This window comes from Bidens hawaiensis, unplaced genomic scaffold (genome assembly GCF_021521415.1).
Source record: "Bidens hawaiensis isolate Kalapana, Puna unplaced genomic scaffold, B.hawaiensis_p1.1 tig00020332_1, whole genome shotgun sequence".
In the NCBI taxonomy this organism is placed as follows: Eukaryota; Viridiplantae; Streptophyta; class Magnoliopsida; order Asterales; family Asteraceae; genus Bidens; species Bidens hawaiensis.
In genome coordinates, this window is record NW_027493093.1 from 272579 (window position 1) to 297380 (window position 24802).

The window sequence follows — 24802 nt, forward strand, 5'->3', positions numbered from 1 at the left end:
ATCGTTTACGGTTTTCTTGTTTTGTTTACACATGCACGTATGATTATTTGTTTTTGTGCTCGATTGGGAGCACGGATTGAACTATGAGCTATGATCTATTTAGGCTTGATCACAATCTGATTACACCCTATGTTAAACCCCAGTTAAACACATGTTGCGCGCAGTGTTTGTTATTATCTATTTATATCTATTAAACTTGATTTCTCACCGACACGCAAGTGTTGACGTTTTATTTTAACACATGTTCAGGTTTGCTGTAGCTGCTTTTGGGAATCTCAAGGACACGTAGGATGTTTTCTTTTTCTTTGGACTTAGATTAAAATGTAACATGACAAATTATGTTATTTGAATATTTTAAGTTATGATATGATTTATGTTACTTTACGATTTGTGTTCTGCGCGTGCGCAATGAAAATGTATTTATTAAATATTGACACCCAAATAGTGTCACGAGTAATGAAACAATACGTGGCGCCCCGATGTATAATCCGCCATCGGTCGGGGTGTTACAGATTGGTATCAGAGCTCCGTGACTTTAGGATAGGTGGTTAGACGTAACGACCTAGAATACCTAAGAGTCCCTTCTCGCGCATGAGAAATATCTCATGTTTGCGCGCTAATTGTTAATTACTCGATATTTATAAGATATGCTTGCGCATACGCAGCACATGATTTCGTGTTTTATCCGCGATCTTTCGATTTTTATTGTTAAATTTCAATTTATTTCTTTACTTACATATTCGTTTGTTGTTGGGATTTAGCATTGAAAATCCGAAAAGTCATGGTGATACATGAATAGTTGATTTTCAATCCCCATTAACTTTATGTTTTAAATTGAAGATTTGAAAAGTCATGGTGATACATGAATTGTCAATCTCCAATATTCATTTACTCGATATTTTAAATTGAGAATTCGGAAAGTCTTGGTGATGCATGAATTGTCGATTTTCAATTCGAATTCATTACCTGTATTAAGTTTGCATTTAAATTCATATTTTACTTCAAAATTTGATAGCATTTAACTCCGCGAAACAAGCTTTACGACGATATACCTTGCGCTAAAACGATTTCCCATACCAAGATATTAACAAAAACTAAAACTTTTATAGAATGCCTCCGCTATCAGCTCGCCGTCATCAGAGGAAAGAAGCCGCGCGCAGACGTATGCAGCGTCGTTCCCAGGAAATGGCCGCCGCAATAGCCCAAGCCTTAAACCAAAATAATCCCAACCCCTCCGGATACAATATTAAATCCTTTAATGCGGGTAACCCTCCGAAATTCACAGGGCTTGAAGGAGCCACCGTAATGCTCCAATGGCTCGAGACAATTGAGAACACCTTCCTCCATACCCAATGCCCTCTAGACCGACGAACCTTATACGCCTCAAGTGTCCTGGAATCAAGGGCGCTTACATGGTGGAACGGAGTAGCTCACGCGCGTGGCGCAGAGGCTGCTTCTAGCATGCTCTGGGAGGAATTCAAGGAACTTTTGACTAGAGAATTCTGCCCTCCCAACGAAATAAAGCGCCTTGAGGAGGAATTTTGGAACTTGAAACAGTACAGTGGCGAAGCGCGCGAGTACGCTACGCGCTTCCACGAACTAAGTTTGCTTGTCCCGCACCTAGTTACCCCTTCCCGCCGAGCCATCGAGAAGTTTCTTGGGGGTCTCCCCATGGAAATTCAAGATTCTGTATGGGCCAGGAACCCAGCAACCCTCTCTGACGCCATCGAGTTGGCCACTGTGCTCAGCGACAACCATGTCAGGGCAGGAACCCTGTTCCTGCGGGGAGCCGAGAAGACCAAACTCACCAAGACTGTCCCAGAACCAACAGAAACCAAGCCAGAACCCTCAAACCGTAACAACCTCAAGCGCAGGCGCAAAGCGTACGCGCTTACCAACCCGCTCGTTGTCCAGCAACCCGCCTACCAACCTCTAGTATACGCTCCTAACCCACTGTCAACCTACCCAACACCCCCTGTAGTTCATAACTATGCCTTAACCAATCCCGCACTCCCTGCCCCGTCAACTAAGAAACCTTACACAGGAAACCAACCTTTTTGCCCAACCTGTAGACTTCACCATCCAACTCAAGTCCCGTGTCGACAATGTAACCGATGTGGCCGTACTGGTCACACTGCTGAGAACTGTAGAGTCCTTCCCGCCAACCCAATCGCGCAAACACCACCAACTTACCCGCTAAACCCACAACCAACATACCCTAATCCACGACCCAGGTCGTGCTATAACTGCGGTGACCCCAGTCATTTCCGAAACGCGTGCCCGAGACTGCAAGTACAAATTACGCAAGCTAATCCGGTTAACCAAATTTCAAACCAAGCGGCGCGCGGACGAGCTTTTAATATAAACGCGCACCAGGCGCAAGCGAATAATGACGTGGTTAATGGTACATTTTTACTTAACGGACAATATGCATCTATACTTTTTGATACTGGCGCCGATAGAAGTTTTATTTCTCGCGCATTTGAACAAAAACTTGCGCTACCGCGAGTAAACTTAAACGAAAACTTTTCAGTTGAATTGGCTAATGGCGAAACTATTTTAATAAACTCCGTGATCAAAGATTGCACTCTTAACCTTAATGAACATGATTTTCTAATCGACCTCATTCCCATGCCTCTTGGAAGTTTTGATGTGATTATTGGAATGGACTGGCTCTCGCAAAATCGCGCCGAAGTAATCTGCGCCAAGAAGTTGATTCGCATTCCTCGGGAAAATGGTCAAGATCTTCATATCTACGGCGAAAAACCATCTAACGGTCTTAAACTTATGTCATGCTCCGAAGCCCGAAGACTTTTGTGGAAGAAATGTGTCGCGTTCCTAGCTCATGTGGTCAAACCCGATGAAGGAAAGAATAAACTTTCTGAAATCTCCATCGTGCGTGACTTTCCTGAAGTCTTCCCCGATGATCTTTCTGGTTTACCTCCCGCTCGGGAAGTCGAGTTTCGTATTGATCTTGTCCCTGGTGCATCCCCCGTAGCCAAATCTCCTTATCGTCTTGCACCCGCTGAAATGCAAGAATTAGCAAGTCAACTTCAAGAGTTGACCGATAAAGGATTCATTCGCCCTAGCTCTTCGCCATGGGGTGCTCCGGTGTTGTTCGTTAAAAAGAAAGACGGTTCGTTTCGCATGTGTATCGATTACCGCGAGCTGAACAAGCTCACCATTAAGAACCGGTATCCCTTACCGCGTATTGACGACCTCTTTGATCAACTCCAAGGTGCCTCTTGTTTCTCCAAAATCGATCTCCGTTCTGGCTATCACCAGTTGCGTATCCGCGAAGAGGATATTCCCAAGACTGCCTTTCGAACCCGCTACGGTCATTTTGAATTCTTGGTCATGCCCTTCGGTTTAACCAACGCACCCGCTGTCTTCATGGATCTAATGAACCGGGTGTGTAGGCCTTTCTTGGACCAATTCGTGATCGTGTTTATCGATGACGTTCTGGTATATTCCAAAACCAAGGCCGAGCATGAACAACATCTTCTGTTGGTGTTGCAAAAGCTTCGAACCGAACAACTCTATGCCAAACTCTCCAAGTGTGAGTTTTGGTCTGATGAAGTACAGTTTCTTGGTCATGTTGTAAACAAGATGGGTATTCATGTCGACCCATCCAAAATTGAAGCAATCAAGAACTGGATTTCACCGACCACTCCTACCGAAATCCGTTCCTTTTTGGGCTTAGCTGGTTACTACCGGCGATTCATTTCGAACTTCTCAAAAATCGCCTTGCCTTTAACAGCATTAACGCACAAAGGCAAACCGTATATTTGGGGCTCGAAGCAAGAAGAAGCCTTTCAAACGCTCAAGCGAAAATTGTGCGAAGCTCCTGTTCTAACGTTACCAGAGGGTACTGACGACTTTGTCGTTTATTGTGATGCCTCCAACCAAGGTCTCGGTTGTGTACTTATGCAACGAGGCAAGGTTATCGCTTACGCGTCAAGGCAACTCAAAATTCATGAAAAGAATTATACGACTCATGACCTCGAACTTGGTGCAGTTGTATTTGCCTTAAAAATCTGGAGACACTACCTCTATGGGACTAAGTGTATCATTTACACAGACCATAAAAGCCTTCAGCACATTTTTGATCAAAAGGAACTTAACATGAGACAACGCCGATGGAACGAACTCATCAGCGATTACGATTGTGAGATCCGATATCACCCTGGAAAGGCTAATGTGGTAGCCGATGCGCTCAGCCGAAAACCCAGCCAACTCAACTGTATCTTGCCGCGCACGCAGCTTCACTTCGCGCCGATCCAAACCGATCTTGAATCGCGCATTCGCGACGCGCAGCGCGCATCGATCAGCAAAGGCAACCTACGCGCCGAGTTAGCGTGTGGTGCAGAAGCACATCTAGTCCCTAACCTGAATGGAATTCTCTGTTATCTCAATCGCATCTGGATTCCCAATGATGAGAATCTTCGCACTGTCATACTGAGTGAAGCACACAAAACTCGGTATTCCGTTCATCCTGGTGCTGACAAAATGTACAAGGATTTGCGCCTTTCTTATTGGTGGCCTGGTATGAAAAAGGATATTGCTGTGTTCGTAGCTAAATGCCTAACTTGTTCTAAGGTAAAAGCTGAACATCAACGCCCATCTGGTTTGCTCGAACAACCTGAAATTCCTATGTGGAAATGGGAAAGTATAGCAATGGACTTTATCACCAAGTTACCCTTGACCGCAAGCAAACATGATAGCATTTGGGTAATAGTGGATCGATTGACCAAGTCTGCCCACTTTCTGCCCATTCATGAAACCTACCGTGTTGAAAAACTTGCACATCTTTATGTCAAGGAAATTGTCTGCCGTCATGGTACTCCCTTGAGCATCATATCCGATCGCGATGGCCGTTTTATATCTCGCTTTTGGAAATCTCTCCAATCTGCGTTAGGAACTCGTTTGGACATGAGTACTGCATATCATCCTCAGACTGACGGACAGTCTGAGCGAACCATCCAAACCCTTGAGGATATGCTTCGATCTTGTGTTCTTGATTTTGGAGGTAATTGGGATTCACACCTACCTCTGATCGAGTTCTCTTATAATAACAGCTATCATTCCAGCATCGGTATGGCCCCATTTGAAGCACTTTACGGTCGAAAGTGCCGCTCACCGATTTGTTGGAACGAAGTGGGTGAAGTTCAAATCACAGGACCCGAACTAGTTCAAGAGACAACCGATAAAATCGCCAAAATCCGTGATCATCTGCTGACTGCCAGAAGCCGACAGAAGAGTTACGCAGATCGCAGGCGGAAGCCTCTCGAATTCCTAGTTGGTGATCTTGTTCTCCTCAAAGTGTCGCCCTGGAAGGGTGTTGTCCGCTTTGGGAAGAAAGGTAAGCTTGCACCTTGTTATGTTGGTCCATTCAAGATTCTTGCGAGGGTGGGAAAAGTTGCCTACAAACTGGACCTGCCGCCCGCGCTCAGCAATGTGCATCCAACTTTCCATGTATCCAATCTCAAGAAATGTTTAGCTGACGAGAACCTCCATATACCACTTGATGAAGTTCAAGTTGATGAGTCTATGCATTTCGTTGAGAAGCCTGTTGAGATTATGGATCGCGAGATAAAGCAAACCAAGCGCAGTCGCATCCCTATTGTCAAAGTTCGTTGGCAGTCTAAGCGCGGAGCTGAGTTCACTTGGGAAAGGGAAGATCAAATGAAGATCAAGTACCCGCACCTTTTCTCTGCGCATCCTACTTCGAGATAAATTTCGGGACGAAATTTCTTAAAGTAGGGGAGACTGTGACATCTGCCCAAATCCGACCCGACCCAGGTACCCGTTTTCGAATCCGATTCTTTTTATGAGTTAAAATTTGATTATTAATCTTTGTAAATTTAACATTAAATAAATTATATATATGTATATTTTTATATTACTTACTAATAATAATAATTCCTTTCCGCCGTCCCGCCCCTTTTCTCTCTTGTCGCCGTCCCGCCTCTTTTCTCTCTTGTCGCCGTCCCGCCCCTCTGCTTAAACCTTACGCCTTGAACCCCCCTCTTTTTCTCTTAACTCTTTGCTTGTCCTTTGGTTCTTCCCGCCTAAGGATGTCTGCGCAGCTCCACGCGCCAGACTCCTTACAAGGAAGCCTGCGCGAAGACCAACTGTTCCTGCGATACGCGAGGCGAACTGTTCCCGCAGCGCACTAAGAATGGTAGTTCTTCCCGCGGCGCGCTAAGGATTGTAGTTCTTCCCGCGGCGCGCTAAGGATTGTAGTTCTTCCCGCGACGCGCTAAGAATTGTAGTTCTTCCCGCGACGCGCTAAGAATTGTAGTTCTTCCCGCGACGCGCTAAGGATTGTAGTTCTTCCCGCGGCGCGCTAAGGATTGTTCTCTGTCTGCCTTCGCCCTCGCGCGCGCTCGAGCCTTCTCGCGCTAGACCTTAAGTCTTTTCTTCAGTTTAGGTCAGCCTGTATGCTTTTGAAATATCCTATCTTTTGTTTGAGCACTGTAGGTCAGTTCCGACATCTGTCCGAAAAGCCACTTTCGGCGCAGCATGCGCACCAATCCTATTGGTTGACAGAAAAAGTGACTGACATAATCTTTTGAAATCTTCTTTTGCATGTCTTGAACAGTGCTTTATCTGACACCTCCCATGCTTTGTTCTGTAACCTGTCAGCTTTTCCCCATCCCTTGCAGCTGCCGGCATATCTTTTAATATCTTTTGCTTTTGTTTTCTTGTGCTTTTTAATATCTTTTGCTTGATTTGTTAAGATCTTTTCCCCTTTCAAGGGATTGTGTTCCCTTGGGTTTTTCCTATAAATTAAGCTAATTTCTTGTTTATTTACACTACACACACTACACTTAAACACTCCCCAAATCTCTCTCCCTTTGCTCTCTGTCGTAGTTCCTCAGCGACGCCGCCACTCCTCTCTTTGCCTCCGTCTTCTCTTCTGTTCTGCCCGGAATCTCGGTAAATATAAATATATATATTTTGTTTTAATTTGTTTAACTAACAAAAATCGATACTTACTGCATATATTCAAGACATAAAAACCAATCGTTAAACCAATAACCTCTTATTTATAGGTTAACTTGTGCTTGTTTAAAAGTTGGTTCTTGCATTATCTTTCAACACACCTTTTACAGGTGAGTAATCTCGTACTTAATCCCCTTTATTTTTAACGTTTTGGGATGTTCATGTGTTCGTACAACTTGAGTCTTAAACTTGTTATGAATTTTATGTGCGCAAAACCCCATGTGTTATGGACGTTTAGTTGGCTGTTTATTTGTATGTGTGAATCATTAACCGCTTTGTTCGGCCTATTCCGCAGTTTTCATGGATCCATTAGATGAACACGGGAGACCTATCGTTTACGGTTTTCTTGTTTTGTTTATACATGCACGTATGATTATTTGTTTTTGTGCTCGATTGGGAGCACGGATTGAACTATGAGCTATGATCTATTTAGGCTTGATCACAATCTGATTACACCCTATGTTAAACCCCAGTTAAGCACATGTTGCGCGCAGTGTTTGTTATTATCTATTTATATCTATTAAACTTGATTTCTCACCGACACGCAAGTGTTGACGTTTTATTTTAACACATGTTCAGGTTTGCTGTAGCTGCTTTTGGGAATCTCAAGGACACGTAGGATGTTTTCTTTTTCTTTGGACTTAGATTAAAATGTAACAAGACAAATTATGTTATTTGAATATTTTAAGTTATGATATGATTTATGTTACTTTACGATTTGTGTTCTGCGCGTGCGCAATGAAAATGTATTTATTAAATATTGACACCCAAATAGTGTCACGAGTAATGAAACAATACGTGGCGCCCCGATGTATAATCCGCCATCGGTCGGGGTGTTACACAAAAGTTAGTGGTTCTTTTCCCGATAAACCGGGAACCATTGTCACAAACAATTTCAGAAGGGATACCAAATCTAGTTATAATATTTTTTTTAATAAAGGATATAACTTCCCTTTCTCGAACTTGCATGAATACTTCTGCTTCAATCCATTTAGAGAAGTAGTATGTCATAGCAAACATGAATACTTTTCCTCCTGATGCCTTAGGTAGTTTACCCACAATATCCATGCCCCACTTCATGAAAGGCCATGATGAGTATATAGGATACATAGGTTCTGCTGGTTGATGTAGGATGTTTTCATGCCTTTGGCAAGTATCACACTTCTTTGAGTACTCCATTGCATCTCTCTTCATTGTTGGCCAGAAGTACCCTGTTCTTAGAATTCTGGAAAACAGAGCTCTACCTCTGGTGTGATTACCACAATCACCTTCATAAAAGTCTTTGAGCACCTATTGGATTTCAGGATCCTCGGTGCACCTCAAATATGGACCTGCAAGAGATTTCCTGTATATCATATCATCTAATAAAATATATTGTGATACCTTGAGTTTGAAAGACTTCGGATTCTCTGTGGCTGGAATTTCTCCTGTTTGAATGTACTTCTTGATCGGAAGCATCCATGATTCTCTGTTATTTGAGGATAATGGATCCCAGAGTACAATTTCTTTGTCATTTGTTACTTCTCCAACTTCCTGTTCTCCTTTGTTGGCGAGAGAGGATTATTGGGATTTTAAAATCCTCAGGAATCTTCAGAGATGAGGCTAAGTTTGCCAAGGCGTCTGCCCCAGCGTTTTCTTCCCTCGGTACCTGTGTAATACTAAATATTTCGAAGGATTTCGATAACTCCTTCACAACATCTGATCCTCATGCTTTTGGCTAATTGCAAACCTGCGATTAGAGCCTCGTACTCTGCTTCATTATTTGTTGCTTGGAATTCACAAGTTATGGACTGGGGTAATATGCCCCCCCCCCCCCCCGTGGCGATTTCAGTAGGATACCTAATCCTGTTCCTCTTACATTGGAGGCTCCATTGGTAAAAAGGATCCAAGAATCCTTAGTCTCTTCTAGTTGTTGGACTTCTAGGTCAGCTTCCTTTTGTATATCACTGCTGAAATCAGCCACAAAGTCTGCTAGTGCTTGTGACTTGAAGGCTGTTCTTGGCTCGTACTGAATATCATATGCACTCAGTTTCACAGCCCGCTTGGCCATTCTACCTAATAATTCTGGCTTTTTAAGAATAATCTTAACAGGATAGTTAGTTCTCAAAATAATAGTATGAGTCTCAAAGTAATGTCTCAATTTAGTAGAAGCCATAATAAGTGCAAGAATTAATTTTTCTAAATGAGAATACCTGGCTTCCGCATTTAAAAGACTTTTACTTACATAATAGACGGGGTGTTGTTCACCTTCGTGATCCTTCACAAGGACGACACTTACGGCATTTCCTGAAACGGCTAGGTATAGATACAAGGATTCTCCATCCACAGGCATCATTAGAGCTGGTGCAGAGGATAAGTAATCCTTTAAGGCTTTGTGTGGTTGTTTCTGTACGAGGATCCTTTATTCTTGTCAGGGGATTCTTGCTTCGTTTGAGTCCCCAAAACGATCTTGGGTCCTCTTGTCATCTTCCAACCGTATGAATCAAAGTGCCCTGTTTTTTACTTCATCTAGAGACCTGCAAGGAGTCATCACAATATCATCATAAAAGGGGGAGCCCCTATTTAGTCCAATCTTGAAGGCTTAGCCGTAGCCATGTCAAGATTAGGGATTTCTAGGGCCTCCCTGCCAAACTTCGTGACAAAATCCCTAAGGGTTTCATCATTGGGTTGGACAACTCTATATAAGTCATTAGTTAACTTCTCAAATTTCCTACTGCAAGAAAATTGGCTGTTGAACAAGTTAACTAAATGTGAGAAAGAAATAACAGAAAGGGAGGAAGACTTAGCAGCCATTTTAATGCAGATCCTGTCAGTGTGGATCCGAAACCTTTGCACAGACAAGCCTCATTGAGTCTCTCGGAAATTGGATTGATCTCCATTCTTTCCATGTATTGGGCTACATGCTCTTCAGGATCAGTGGTGCCATCGTACACTTTCATGTTGGGGGTTCGAAAGCGTTTTGGGATCTCCGCGTCATAAATTGGTGGAGCAAATCTGGACAGTTTGTGGCTTCCTTCTGGTATCTCAGGAATTGGACGGATCACCCCTGGTACGTTGGATATCATATGCTTGAGTTTCTGTAGTTCCATAGCCATAGCTTGGTTGATACCTGCATCCTGCATGGAACCACGGTTAACATTTAAGGATATAAGATCATACAAGTTACCTCTTTGTTGCGTGAACATCGGCATTCCAGAAGAGTGGTTGATGTAAGAAGCGTCTGCTACAGGCGTTGGTCCACCAGAAGCTATGGTCTGCATGGGGATTATATCTCCTTCATGGACTTCTGAAGACCGTTGATGTTGAACTCCTAAGGATCCCTGAGCCTGTGAAACCATGGACCCCTGCTGAAGGATTGATGATCCTGGCTGAAACAGTGAGAATCCTTGAGCCTGTGGACCCATGGACCCCTGTTGAATGATAGATGATCCTTGCGAGAACTGAGCCATGGATCCTGGACTGGTGAAATCCAGCATCCTGGGCATCAGAGGAGTGTGATCCTCCGCTGGCCTCTTAGTCTTCTTGAGATCTTCTATATCACGAAGGATCCTCTGGTTGGTCTTGTTCTGCTGCTCCACATATGCTTTAACATACGAAAACATAGATGAAACATCATTGTTAGTATTAACCACCGGCGCAGAAACAACGGTTTTTGAGCTTTGGAAGACTGGTAGCTGAGTCTTGTTTCCAGCAGCAGCAGGCCATTGTGCTCCCGTGATTGGCGGAGGCATCGGTGGCAAAGTCCTTGATGAGAGAGGAACCGATGATGGAATGGTTGACGAAGCAGAGGTTGATTGAGAGACCATTGATGGTGATATGGGTATGAAAAAATCGAAAATCGTAAGGAGTAATATGGATTATAGCACCAATTGCCTCACGGTGGGCGCCAAATTGTTTTGAATAAAAATCTGCTAAGGATAGTGTATCCAAATCTGTTATGTGAGGTTTAGTGCTAAAATGATAACAACGATTATATGAACGAAATAGAGATGAACACCGTGATTTGATCACGAGGGAAAATGCCATTAATTACGATAATCTTACTTCGGTCAAAACTTAACAAGGCAATCTTTGATAAAATGACTTCGGTCAAGAATTAACAAGATAATCTTTGGTCGAATCACTTTGGTCAAGGATCAATGAGGTAACCTTTGGTCGGATAGTACGTGATTATAGTAATCTCCGGCACAAAAAACCCCCGGACGGTGAAAACTATCACCGTCAAGTATATTGATAAAAAGGTATTACAAGGATTGGAGATTATGATCAGAAATACAATTGTTGCTATGTGTGTGTGTGTATGCTGCTGGAGAGAATTATGAGAGCTGCTAAAGTGTGTAAGGTGATAAGTGTGTAACCCTAGCTGATCACAATCTCGTTATATACAAAAAATAACAATAACCAATGTCCTATTTTTAAGGAACTACTCCCACTAGCTTCATCCACAACTTTGACCAAGTGCATAAAGGAGTCATGTAACGAAATTTTAGGTAGACTAAGTCTAGGAGTCGTTGCAGTTATTGAAAATCAGTCTTCATGTGACAATCATCCATCAACAGCAATGTTGACTAAGGATCCTGGATCCAGACTCAGCTAGAGAATTCTTCAGAAGGATAATTGATCCAAGCACGTCTTCAAGAATAACATATCCTTAGTACTCAGTTGTTGGTGACTCAACAAGGAGTCCTACAAATCCGCCACTTCTCCCACTAAACGTGTTACAGCCATTTGACTACGTTTTTGACAAGTCCAATAGCGAGATATCCGGTGGAATAAGTCTTGGAGCCGTTATACTTATTAAATAACAACCTACACACAAGAAACAATTGTTAATAATACCAAGTACTAAGGACCACTGATCCCGGCAGGATCTGTCTAAGGATAACTGATCCAAGAACATATGTCAGGATAACGTATCCACAGTGTCAAATTTCCGTGCCCTAACAATAATCATCACCAGGATCCATTTCATGTTCTTCACTTGTTCTAAATAAGTCATCTTCTTGCACTAAATAAGCCATCAACTCATCTTCACCCAATTAATATTCCTTGTCTTCCATTTGACTTTTGTCTTGGTCAAACTGAACATTCTCATCATCCTTCCCTAACTCAACATTCTCAGTTTCATCATGGCTGCAACATGACTAATAATGTGGAACACAAATTTAAAGTAAATAGATGAAACAAGAAGCTCTAAAATTTAACATAAACCAAAATAACAACAACAAAGATTACATTATCCCATACTACAAAGACAATGTTAACAGCTAATCAATAAAAACACACATAAACGAAGAACAAAAACCAACTAATTCCTAGCAACATCTTCAAGCTTGTTACTTCTTTGTTTTCATTCTTGCAAAATCATCTTTCTTGTTCATCATCTTCACCATTGCTTGAATTATCTTTTCACAACTAGGGCATGTGGGATCATCAGCCCATTTTAGCCATCCACAACTCCCCTTCTGTAACGGACTAAATATATCATCAAACAAACAACCCTAATTTGATTCACATATTAGAACAATTACCCCTAAAATTGACCTAAGCAACACGACAGACCAAATCATCATCGATTAACATACTAGAACCCTAATTCGTGAGTAATTAAAACTTACACAGCACAAGAATCGACGCCCCGGGTTTACATCGGTTCTGGATATCCGGTAACATGTCGCGGCACCACATGAACATCTCACACAAAGCTCATTTGCACGGCAAGGCTTCGAAGGTGAACCCGAGGAGAATTGACTTGACTTGGATTGAGAAATCCGTCAATCGGTCGCCGGATAATGAAATATTACAGGGTAGAGGGAATCGCCGGAGATGGTAACATAAAGGGAAAGAGGGTAGATCGCTTAGTTATAAAGGAATCAGGGGTAACATAGTAATTTCCCTTTTTTTAACGGGTCAACGGCGGGTCAACTGACGGTATGAGTCAGTGGAACCCGCCGGAGAAACATAGGGGTCCAAACTTCGCAAAATCTTTTTCAGGGGTAAACCCATCAAACGTCGATATAAACTAGGGAGACAAAATGCAGATTTCTCCATATTTTAAGAGCAGACAATGGTGAGAGAGTATGATGCCAATATAATTGGGTTTAGCTCATCTTAATTGACAGATGACCTATTTATATATTTTGATTCTTTACTTTTTTGGTTCCCTTCTGAAATAGTCGCTATCATGATTTGTCATGTGGTCCTTGGTTTGTTAGGGATTCCGAGTCATGCATCACTCCTTTGTCCTATAAGTCGATTCATGTACTCAATTAGTATCATTTGTTAAAAATATACATACTTTCAATGTCATAATTCATTTTTATTATTTTCTCATTTTGGTTTGTTTCTTTTATGATTATAAGCTTTTGTGTGCGTTAGGCCTTACCGTTCACGTTGGGGTCTCGTGGAATTGGGCCACCCATATCCTTTTCTTATTCTGCTATACAAGACAATCCTCATAGTGCCACATCCTACGCCAACTCTACCGACACTCAACGATTTGATTTGATAACTTTCTTTGTTCGCATGATTGATTGAAGTTTCCTTAGCTCCTTCTTCGTTGCTTGAATGTGTGTGTATATATATATATATAGTCTTCTAAGTTGTGCGAAGTATCAATCATTTGATAAATATTCTTCACATTCTTATCTTATTGCTTGTAATCGATCGACAAAAAACCTATTTTTGTCTTGATCACTCTTGTCATGAACCATTTGGTTCTTAATCTTCTTGTTCAACACACCAATCCCATTCAATTTATGATACCTTTTATACCCATATCTTTTCACACGTTAACTTAGATGCATCTTGTTTTTAGGTTGTATTTAGTTTCCTTTATCCAAATCTGATGTGTCATTATAACCAACCCGCTCCATTTGGACCATCCATCCAGGGTGTTGCCCCTTCATCATCGGACACTGTAACTGAACAAGTATGAAAACTGTTGTCGGTCTTTTCCGACCAATATACAAAACCAACTTGAATTATTAGATAAACCCAAGACCTACCTACCTACCCATTTGGTCCTCAACCCTCATTTTTCACCTTATTCAGTTTGGATTGTTCCGGTCCTTGACTCATGATAACTTCTAAAATCTAAAATGCATTAAAACAATTTTATTACTAATGCACAGAGAGGATTTAATACAACTTAAATGTCGAGAGGAAAAATAAGAACTAGTGACTTAGAATTTATGCGCCAAAACTAGGGGCGCAGACAGCTTTAGGGAACGGGTTCGGCCAAACCCGTACTAAATTTTGTTTTAGAGTTATATGTTAGTGTATTTTGACATCGAACCTGTAAAAAGCCCAAATCTAAAGTAAATAATCGGTCGTCCGTCCCTCGAAATTTTCCGAACCCGTGGAAAAAACTTCCTGACTACGCCACTTGCCAAAACAAACAAGTGATTTGTGTTATATTATTTACAAAATATTTAGGGTATGAATAATCCTTAAAAAATATGTTAAAACCATCTGGGCTTGCCCAGATGGCCAGCCAAGTGAAGGTTAGAACTTGATGTCATTGGGCCGCTCAGGTTCGAATCCGAATGGCGACATATGTTTCTATTAGAGTGAGGAAACTCCAGTCAAGTAGCAGGGGGCTCGAAATTTCCCGTGGAATGCCTAGCCAAACTCGGATGCCAAGCGTGAATCCGGTTAAGACAACATAGTCTTGGCCCGAGTGAGACGGCTGGGGCTCTCGCTCGAGAGGTGTGCTCATTTAGCCTTTAAAGAAAGCCACCATTCGAAAAAAAGATGTCGCATATACAGAGGGATGAGCAAGCGGCAGGAAGTACTCACTTCTCACATTTGTTCTTCTGCTGCTGCGATGTCGTCGGAGAAAGACGCCGCTCTTGCCGCCGTTCCATCCGATTCTCCCACTATGTATCTTCTCTAGTCTACTCATGCTACCTGATTATTATTATTAATTAACCTCCTTTTTTTTACAATCTACTGTATATTAATAATTTCTTAACATTTCTTTTGTTACATCCAATTAGATCAGTGTCTAGTGTTTTTTAGCCCTAGATTTTCATGAATAGGGATGAATTATATTTATCGATTCTAAATATGCTTTTCATATTTAGGGCTTACAAATAATAACATAATTAACTGATGCTAATGGAAATCTAAGCATATGATGTATAATAGTTTTATATTGTTAGAACTTAGAAGTTACCCTATCACTTTATATTGCCTATTGCGTTTGCCCTCGGTCTTGTTCTTAGAGCTGACTTCATTGTTTATACTTGTGTGTTTAATAGTTTTCGATATCCTTGGTTTTTTATATTCTTCTGAAAAGGTTATCTTTCTTTGTTTATTTTGAAGTTTTGACAAGATAATTAACAAGGAAATCCCGGCAAACGTTGTTTACGAGGATGATAAGGTAGCATTTTACTGTTTCCACTTTGTTAAGGTCTTTTATCGTCAACTAATATGCTGTATCCTATGATTAAGTATAAGTCACAGTATAAGTCTATGATCTTTATTGTATATTGTTTTATGTTTCTTGTTGGCAGGTTCTTGCATTCCGGGATATTTCTCCTCAAGCACCAACACACATTTTGCTTATTCCAAAAGTTAAGGATGGCTTGACCGGTCTTTCTAAGGTAATTAAGTTGTATATTCACGCATACTCGTATATTTGTCATGATTTATCATCATTTCACATGATAAATCTACTTGGTTTTTTGTAAATTGATATACTTTTTTTGTGATGTTGTAGGCCGAGGAGAGGCATACTGAGATTCTTGGTCATCTTCTCTACACTGCAAAGGTTGTAGCAAAGCAAGAAGGTCTTGAAGAAGGATATAGAGTTGTCATCAATGATGGACCCAATGGATGTATGCATACCTCTCTCTCTCCCTCTCTCTCTGTCTGTCTTTCTCTACACACAAACACACACACTGGGGCATGTTTATACATACATAATTTGACGTAGAGAACTGTGAGAACTGCATAAGCACTTGTACGTAGTGCTTATCGGATACAGTGGGATTGTTGGAGAGATAAAGAAAAGAGACGCGGTTATGTGGTTACCTTCTGCATCACAGTTAGTTGAAGCAATAAATACGTGTGTTTATACAGTTCTCTACTTAAACTTGGTTTATACAGTTCTCTACTATGTATAACCATAAACACTTCTGCTTGGGGTCATACATAACCAATTTTAACTTGAGAACTACACAGACAGTAACCTATTGCTTTAATTGTGATAGATAAGGTGGCTATGTAAACGCATAACTGGCTCTCTTAGTCTTTCCAACTATATGTTTAAAGTACTATTTACAAGTCTTAAGTTTTGTACTTAATATTGGTTAGAGGAATGAACATGTCCTTGTGCATTTTCGTTTACAGTGTTTTTTTGGCATACCAATCTGTTTACCACATTCATGTTCACTTTGATTTTCTACTAAATATTGGTTTTGTATTGATTGTATCGAACAATGTACATATCTAGAGAGAGCAAGTGAGTCCTGTAGAACTAATTTTAAGTTAAGAACTACAATGAGAACTGATACAAGTGTTATGAACTTTCTTACTTAAGTTGGTTCTTTATTGAACATCTCTCTTTATATATGTGTGTATGCATATAACATTGCTTTGGTGGGTTGGGTGTATGCTTAATTTACAATGTCTTTTTTGGCAGGTCAATCTGTTTACCACATTCATGTTCACCTACTCGGGGGACGACAAATGAACTGGCCGCCTGGCTAATCTGCACTTGGTCAACAACTCAAAGCCTAGCAGTTACTGATCATGCCTTTTCTAGTTTAATGTGAAACTTGTGAACTTAAGTACTGAACTATGTATGTTTGTGGGTTGGGTCTATCTTAAAGATTGAACAATGGCATGCTTTTTCAACTGATGGTATTGTTGGCAAACACACATCCTATATCATATCAATAATAATGCTAGGCTGCGAGTATGGTTCTTTGTGATTTGTATGCTCTTTTACTGTTTCATTAGAACTCTTTTTAGGGGTTGAAGGTTTTGCAATGTTTTCTGTTAGCTAGGATCATAGTTGTTAAAAGCGGTCGTTTTTGGCGCCTAAGCGCATTTAATGGGCGAAGCGAATTAATTGCGATTTTAATGCATCGCTATTAAAAGCGCTGACATGTAACTATTCTCAAATGGTATGCGTGTTATTTATTAAATGACATTTAACCCACCTCTTCCTATTCTCAGGTAAAAGTTAAAGCTCCCATGATTTAAGGCTCAACCTCTTCCTATTCTCAAATAAAACTAAAACTCCACTATTTAAGAGTTCAACTAGTTTATAATTTAATAATATAAAAATTTCTATACGTTTTAATTCCTTTTTCTTATATTTATAACTTAGTTTTTTTATAAATAACACAACAATATATGTTGTTTAGTATTTAGTCATGTTTATCATTATAACACTATGTATGTTGTTTAGTATTTAGTCATGTTTATCATAATTTGATATATAAAATAATAATAGTTATAACTATTATTATTTTATATATCAAATTATGATAAACATGACTAAATACTATGAACTGTTTCAAGAACGAATCTTTTTTTTCTTATTAATATGTTCTACTTTAGTTAAAATTTTGTTTTTTTAATGTGCGTTTTTTTTAAATCGGGCGCTTTTTTTTGCGCTTTTATTCTGGGCGCTAGGAAAAGCCTCAACGCTTTCTAGCGCTTATCGCATTTGATAACTATGGCTAGGATGACAAAGCTTAATCGTTGATTTATGGCTCTCGACAGCTACAATTAGAGGTGCCCAAATCGGGTTTTTCAAATACCCGGTTCCTGGAATGGAATCGGGTTCGGGTATGAGCGAGTATTGGCAACATCTGAGTCGGGTTCGGGTTCGGGTATTATCTCTAAAAACCATACGCTATGCATCAGGTTCGGGACGGGTATAGAACCGGGTATTTGAATACCCTATTTCTGGGTATTGAAAAAACCTTATTATTTTTTTATTATTATTTTTTTATTTTTTTTTTGCTTTTTTCCGGGTATAGATTGAATTCTTAAGGGGTTGCACTTTTTAAGGCTATTTTTCTGGTAATTTCGAGTATAGATCGGATATTCGAAAAACCCGGTTTCGGGTATGGAACCGGTTTTGGTTTTCAGGTATTACCTGTATAAATCGGGTCCGGTTCCGGGTATAAGTTTTGGTACTAAAATGCATGCTCTATCCCGTGTAAGGTCGGGTATTAAAAACCCGGGTATAAAAAACCCGGTTCCGGGTTTGGGTTTTTTTTTCACCTCTAGCTACAATGGTAAATTGCTAGTAATATAAACAATTACAAATTAACTTATTAGTAAACTAACAAATAAAAAATGTCGCTAACTTTTGGTTTGGGCATCTTCTGTTTGACTCAACTATTCAAGTTAAACCATTAAATTTCTGTTCAACTCAAGACTACGGCAAAACCATTAATGAAAAAGTTCAAGAAAAAAAGAAGACGTGTTATCATAAGTTTTAAAACCCACCCATTTATAATAAAAAGTGCCAAAATAATAATTCTCCACACTAGGCTCATGTGTCATCAAAATCATCAAGAAACTTATTAAAACAAATACATATTTGTTGAAAAGACAAGTGGTTGGTGGGGTCGAATAACTAACTTGTTGATGCTTTCAAGTCTACCCATAAAATAAATAAACGGATAAGGTTTGCTTACGTATAAGCAAAGACAAATACCACCTCAATTATTTTAATTAACCCTCTTAATGTTTATAATTTTCCGGTGATAATATTCAAACATCCAACTTCCGGTCAACTTCTTCTAAGGTAAATATTTTCTTCTGATGTCCAAAGTACAAGGTTGACTTTTTGATCACTAGAGTTAATAATGTTTTGATCACTTATTCATTGCATACAACTTCATAACTAGTTTTAACTCAAAGATCTTGATTATCATTGATTCATTGTATTGTTTTGTGTTATCATAATTATATTAGTTTCCAAATTGTTGTAACTTATAACAGGCCACTTGAAGGTATTCAATGTTCATCAAAGAAGTAATGGCTTCTAATAATAATATAATTCAAGCTCTCATACTTGTGCTTCTTATTGGATTTTCTTCTTTTATTCAATGCACATCGACTTTACTCGATACAAACGCGTTACTGCTTGTAAACGCTTCTCAAGGATCCACAAAAAAGATGCCACAAAATCTGTTTGGTGTTTCCTTTGAGGTACATGTTTTTTAACCGTTAGTTTAACCTTTGCTGCTGCTGCTACTGCTGCTGCTGCTACTGCTACTACTTTTAATGTTAATGGTTTTCTATGTCATAGGAGATCAACAATGCCGGTGCAGGCGGTTTGTGGGCAGAGTTAGTAAGCAACAGAGGTAATATTTTCATATTTTCTTCAAACAGAAAAACATTCTTGCTAAACAAAGTAAAGATCAAATGAATCTTTATCGTTAAGATAACGTGTTCTCATGAAACTTTGAATTTTAAAACTTTAGGCTTTGAAGCTGGTGGACTTCATTCGCCAGCCCTCATTGAACCTTGGTCAGTTATCGGGGATTACTCGTTAATACGAGTAGTGACCGATTTTTCTTCATGCTTTAAAAAAAATCCCATTGCACTCCGAATGGAGGTGCTTTGTGACATCAGCGATTGTCCAGCTGGCGGGGTCGGTATATATAATCCTGGATATTGGGGAATGGTAAGAAATAATCATATTTTTTTAATAATCTTACTTTTGCATACATAATATTTTCTTAAACGTTTGCAGAATATTGAAAAGGGGGAAACATACAAGTTAGTTTTGTATATTCGTTCATTAGATTCAGTAAATATTACAGTGTCATTAACCAACTCAACTGGAGGGCAAACACTAGCTTCTGCAAACATCACGTGAGTATTAATAATTGATAAAATTTATAGGATTTAAGCGGGAATCATATTTAACTATTTTAATAATTGTTCTTGAAGAGCTACCGATGTTTCAAACTGGACAAAGGTGGAAATTGCGTTGAAAGCAAATGCAACTAATCATAATTCAAGACTAGAGTTTAAAACAAACAGAAAAGGAACCGTTTGGCTTGATCAAGTTTCTCTAATGCCTACTGATACATACAAGGTATATATTATGTCCCCCCCCTGTTTTCACATGCTTTTGTACACGATATTTAATGCATTTCTTATGTAAGAATGCATGCCATTTGCTTCTGTTTGGTTTATATTGTTTCAATAATATGCCGCCAATGTTTAATTTGTGGGGTTTTTTTTTTCAATTATAAGAACAGCTAGCTAAAATACATGACAATAGTATTATGATAATATAGCACTTATGTTATATTATAACTAAGCGAGGTCTTAATCATAACTAATTTGACTACCTTCTTTGTTTATAATCTCGTCAAAGTCTATAGGCATAACCTTTTTAATAGTACTTTTTATTTACATTTTATTTTTATCGCATATGAACATGACATTTAGCATCTTTTAGTCAAGTTTACACACATACGTGCATAGGACACACATGCGCGTAGGATAAACTTTATTAATTTAACTTTTTTTTGGACCAGGGGCATGGTTTCCGAAAAGATCTTTTTAAGATGGTTGCAGATTTAAAGCCCGGATTTATCAGGTTTCCAGGTAAATATATTTTTTTATATAGAACTTTTTAAAATGATTCTCAACCCGTTTCCTTTTGAATTTTTTCTATTTGATACATTTGACACGTTAAAGACAAAACTTAACCCAAATAAAACCGTTCATAAATAAATGGCTGGAAATTGCCATTCCTAAAAAAGTCTAATAATACTAATCTATGATGTATTGATATTACATGTTGTAAATTAGGTGGCGATTTTGCTAAAGGAAGATCTTTAATAAATGCATATTGGTGGAAGGATACCGTGGGCCCTTGGGAAGAGAGGCCCGGTCATATGAATGACGTATGGGCCTACTGGACCGATGATGGTCTTGGGTTCTTCGAGTTTCTCCAGGTTACATGAGTCATGTTTGTTAAACACTAAACATTTCATGATATATTATCTTTCACATTTGTTTTAAATATCTGGTATTGTTACAGTTGGCAGAGGACTTAAATGCATCACCAATATGGGTATTCAGCAGTGGTAAACTAATATAACATGTCAAAACTTACAATACTTTATATATAATTCTGATCTTTAATGACGGTTAATCCTCGTTTCCATAATTTATAGGATTCAGCCTAGAACAAGCGGTCAATCCATCCAACATTAAACTTTTGGTGCAGGCATGTTCTTTGTCGTTTTCTATAACGTACATTAATATTTACAGTATTCATAAGAGGTTTACTATTATTAGTAGTATTATTGTTATTATTATTTTTTATTCAGGATGTCCTTGATGGCATTGAATTTGCAAGAGGTGATCCCAATTCTACATGGGGGACTCTTCGGGCCGATATGGGTCACACCGAACCGTTTAACTTAAAACATGTTTCTATCGGGAATCAAGATTGTTCAAGGGGCGGTTACCGTGGTATGCTTTAGTAGTTTTTTTTATATTGCTCATACTGGGAACCATTTGACTACTCTCGGTTTAAAAATGGTTGTGTTTTTATATTTTGGTCAGAAAATTACCTCAAGTTCTATGATGCTATAAAAGAAGCTTATCCGGACATTAAAGTGGTCTCTAACTGTGATGGATCAAACACAAAACTGGATCACCCTGCAGATCTGTATGATTATCATGTAAGATTCTTTGTTAAAATTTTTAATTAATCGATCTATTTTAATAATATAGTTATTTGTCACAATTGATTATTTTATAAAAAATATTCATGTTTTGTACAAAAATGTTTTGGGTCAACTCAACCTGACTGACCTATATTGACCCGTTACACAACCTGCCCGACGCATCCATATTTCCACCTCTACTTGATATTGTAATTTCAAAAAGAATTGGATTTGATAAAGATTTCTGTTTTTTCTTGTTAGCTTTATGCTGATGCGAAGACGATGTTTTCTATGGCTCATAAATTTGATCTCACATCACGCACCGGTCCAAAGGTTTGCAAATTCATATTCCAAATGATTTATTTTATATAAACCCGAACAAAAACCGCAAAAAAAGTTAGTTGCGACACTCAATGATTTCAGGCTTTTGTAAGTGAGTATGCTGTGACTTATGGCGATGCTCGTTTAGGAAACCTTCTAGCAGCATTAGCACAAGCTGGATTTCTTATGGGCATAGAGAAGAATTGGTCTGTCATCCAGTTTTTATATTATTTATATTAAAAAAATATATGTCACATGTGTTTCTCACTTCATCAAAATCTTAGTGTTATAATGTTCTTCTTTTTTTTTTTTTTTTTTTTTTTTTTTTTTTTTTTTGCAGTGATGTTGTGGGTCTGGCAAGCAATGCACCTTTGTTTTTGAATGCTAATACACCTAGTAATAAGGGGTATGTTTTTTTTTCTTATTTTTTTTACTAGACTTCTATTATACCTACTAAACTTCTAGTGACTGAAACTTATTTCATATTTGATTATTTTCAGATTTAGGCCAGATGCCATAGTGTTTGATTCTTATTGGACTTACGGGACACCAAGTTATTGGATGCAACAATTTTTCTCAGAGTCAAATGGTGCAACTCTTCTTGATTCGACACTCACCGATTCATCAAGTTCGCTTGTGGCATCCGCTATTTGGTTCGAGAATCCTGTAGATAACAAAACATATTTTAGAGTTAAGGTAAAGTAAACCATCTTTTCTCTAATGAAAGATTATTTGATTGCTGAGAATACTTTTGAAATAATATTTTCAGGCAGTAAATTATGGTAGCAACAAAGTGAATTTGAAGATAACTTTTAAAGGGTTCGATTCTCGGTTAATCGATTATTCTAAGTCGTCAACGACTGTGCTCACCTCCACAAATGTTAATGATGAGAATTCATTCCAAAATCCAACCAAGGTATTTAATATTTATATACTCATTTTTCTCTATGTATTTACTAGTCACAGGTAGGTAACTTTCTTGACAATGTTACGCGTGCAGGTTTTGCCGGTTAAAAGTGTACTTAAGAAATATAAGAATGACATCAATGTCACGCTGTCTCCAAATTCTTTGTCTTCTTTCGACCTGTTAATATCGTCTAAGAATAATAATGCATGGATCAATACAGAAACTGATATGTCTTATGCATCATCAATATAAAAGTGTATATCATTCACAAAATGAAATGTAACTGTGACATGCATAATGGATATAAATAAAAGTATGCATTTGTCAATCTTGGTGTTTGTGGTGGCCTCTTGTATGCTGCTGAGTTTTGTCAAAGATTAAAGACATTAAAGGGAGAGAACACTTTATAACACGAAAACAAATGTTAAACTTATTCAAATACATGTTCATCAAAATTGCCTTAGGCTACTCCCATTCACAACCAAACTCAACCCAACTTTTCATTAAAAGAAATTATGAAATATGATATTTTATATAATTTTTTTGATTTCTATTGGTTAAAAATTTGTGGATGATAAGTTTACAAAAATAATAATTATTATATAATCATCCGGATAGAATTAAACTTATGACAAGTCATTTAGATGTTGAAGTGAATTAATTGTTTTGTAGAGTGAATGGATTGTGATGTGAGCAACCCAACCCAACCTAACCAAGGTTGCTCCGCCGATCAAGTCGGCCAACATAATTCAATTTTGAATTTTCTTTTAATTAAAAACAGCCAACCGACTGAGAAAGATTTCCTCAATGAGAATGGTCTTACAGAATAGTGGTATTTTGTATTTTCAAACTCTATAGATTATTAATTAAAGGTTGTTAGAAGCGTAAAAGGTTTGTTCATTGAAAATTATTTCTGATTTATGCGATATGAAGAAAATAATGGTTCTTTTTTTTTTTTTTTCTTAAAGTTATAAAAATGTTCATTTGACCAGTCAACTTCATGAAATTGTAAATTTGACCAACCTCTTCTAAAAAATGTTTATGTTAAAACTTAGCAACCCACTGGCTTTTTACTTATTAACTCGTTGGAAGTCAACACAGTCTCGTCATACGCCAAAATAATCTTGTCGGATGCAAAAATATTTTTGTCGGAAGCCAAAACAATCTCATCAGGCACCAAAACAATCATGTTGGAATCCAGAATAATCTCGTCGGACCCCAAAATAACCGCGATGTTTCAGGACAAGTGGGAATATATAATTGACCATAAAAATCCCGTCGAGTTAGTTATTTAAAGTCAGCGGGTCGACATGATTTAGCAATAACATTTTAGGAGGAGTTTGGTTAAATGGAAATTCTTTTGATGTTGACTAGTCAAATGAACATTTTGCTAATTATCCATTTCATTAATTAGAAAAACACATGCAACGCGATAGATAGTTTTGGATAAAAGCGAGCGACCCCCAACTTTCCTGGTTTCTAAATAAAGTGTCAAAAATTATCTAAATTAATAAACCTAGATAACAAAACCGTCACGTTACGATGACACAACAACGTGTGAATACGGTTCGGTTTTGGTTTTGATTATCTCACCAAGCACCAAAATAATCTTTTCCCTTAACATCTTGTTGCAATCAAGAATAATCTTGTCGGTTTTAGGATAAGTGGGAGAATCTAGCTGACTAAAATCTCGTTAATTATTATAAGTGAGTGGGTCGACATGATTTATCATGAACATTTTAGAAGAAGGTTAGTCAAATGAACTTTTTTTATATTGACAGGTCAAATGGACATTTTGCTAATAATCCATTTTATTAACTAGAAAAACACATATCAAAGCCATACATACTTCATACTTAATAAAAATGAACAACCTTCGAGTTTTCTCACTTCTCTA

At 38.5% G+C, this 24802-nt stretch overlaps 2 protein-coding genes across 2 annotated transcripts; both read left to right on the forward strand.

Moving 5' to 3' along the window:
- Nucleotides 1-14776: 14776 nt before the first annotated feature.
- On the forward strand, nt 14777-16896 carry LOC143560435 (14 kDa zinc-binding protein). Its single transcript, XM_077048736.1, has 5 exons — nt 14777-14892; nt 15337-15394; nt 15528-15617; nt 15734-15851; nt 16658-16896. The coding sequence occupies exons 1-5, from the start codon at nt 14783-14785 to the stop codon at nt 16723-16725; spliced, it is 444 nt and encodes a 147-aa protein (XP_076904851.1). The 5' UTR covers nt 14777-14782; the 3' UTR covers nt 16726-16896.
- A 2103-nt stretch (nt 16897-18999) lies between these two features.
- On the forward strand, nt 19000-23233 carry LOC143560454 (alpha-L-arabinofuranosidase 1-like). The gene is made up of 17 exons (XM_077048754.1): nt 19000-19191; nt 19292-19346; nt 19467-19669; nt 19739-19860; nt 19939-20086; nt 20535-20604; nt 20812-20957; nt 21044-21089; nt 21180-21232; nt 21336-21480; nt 21574-21692; nt 21939-22010; nt 22101-22204; nt 22339-22404; nt 22499-22694; nt 22768-22914; nt 22999-23233. Exons 1-17 carry the CDS (start codon nt 19000-19002, stop codon nt 23155-23157), a joined length of 2043 nt encoding a protein of 680 aa, XP_076904869.1. The 3' UTR covers nt 23158-23233.
- The last annotated feature ends 1569 nt before the right edge of the window (nt 23234-24802 follow it).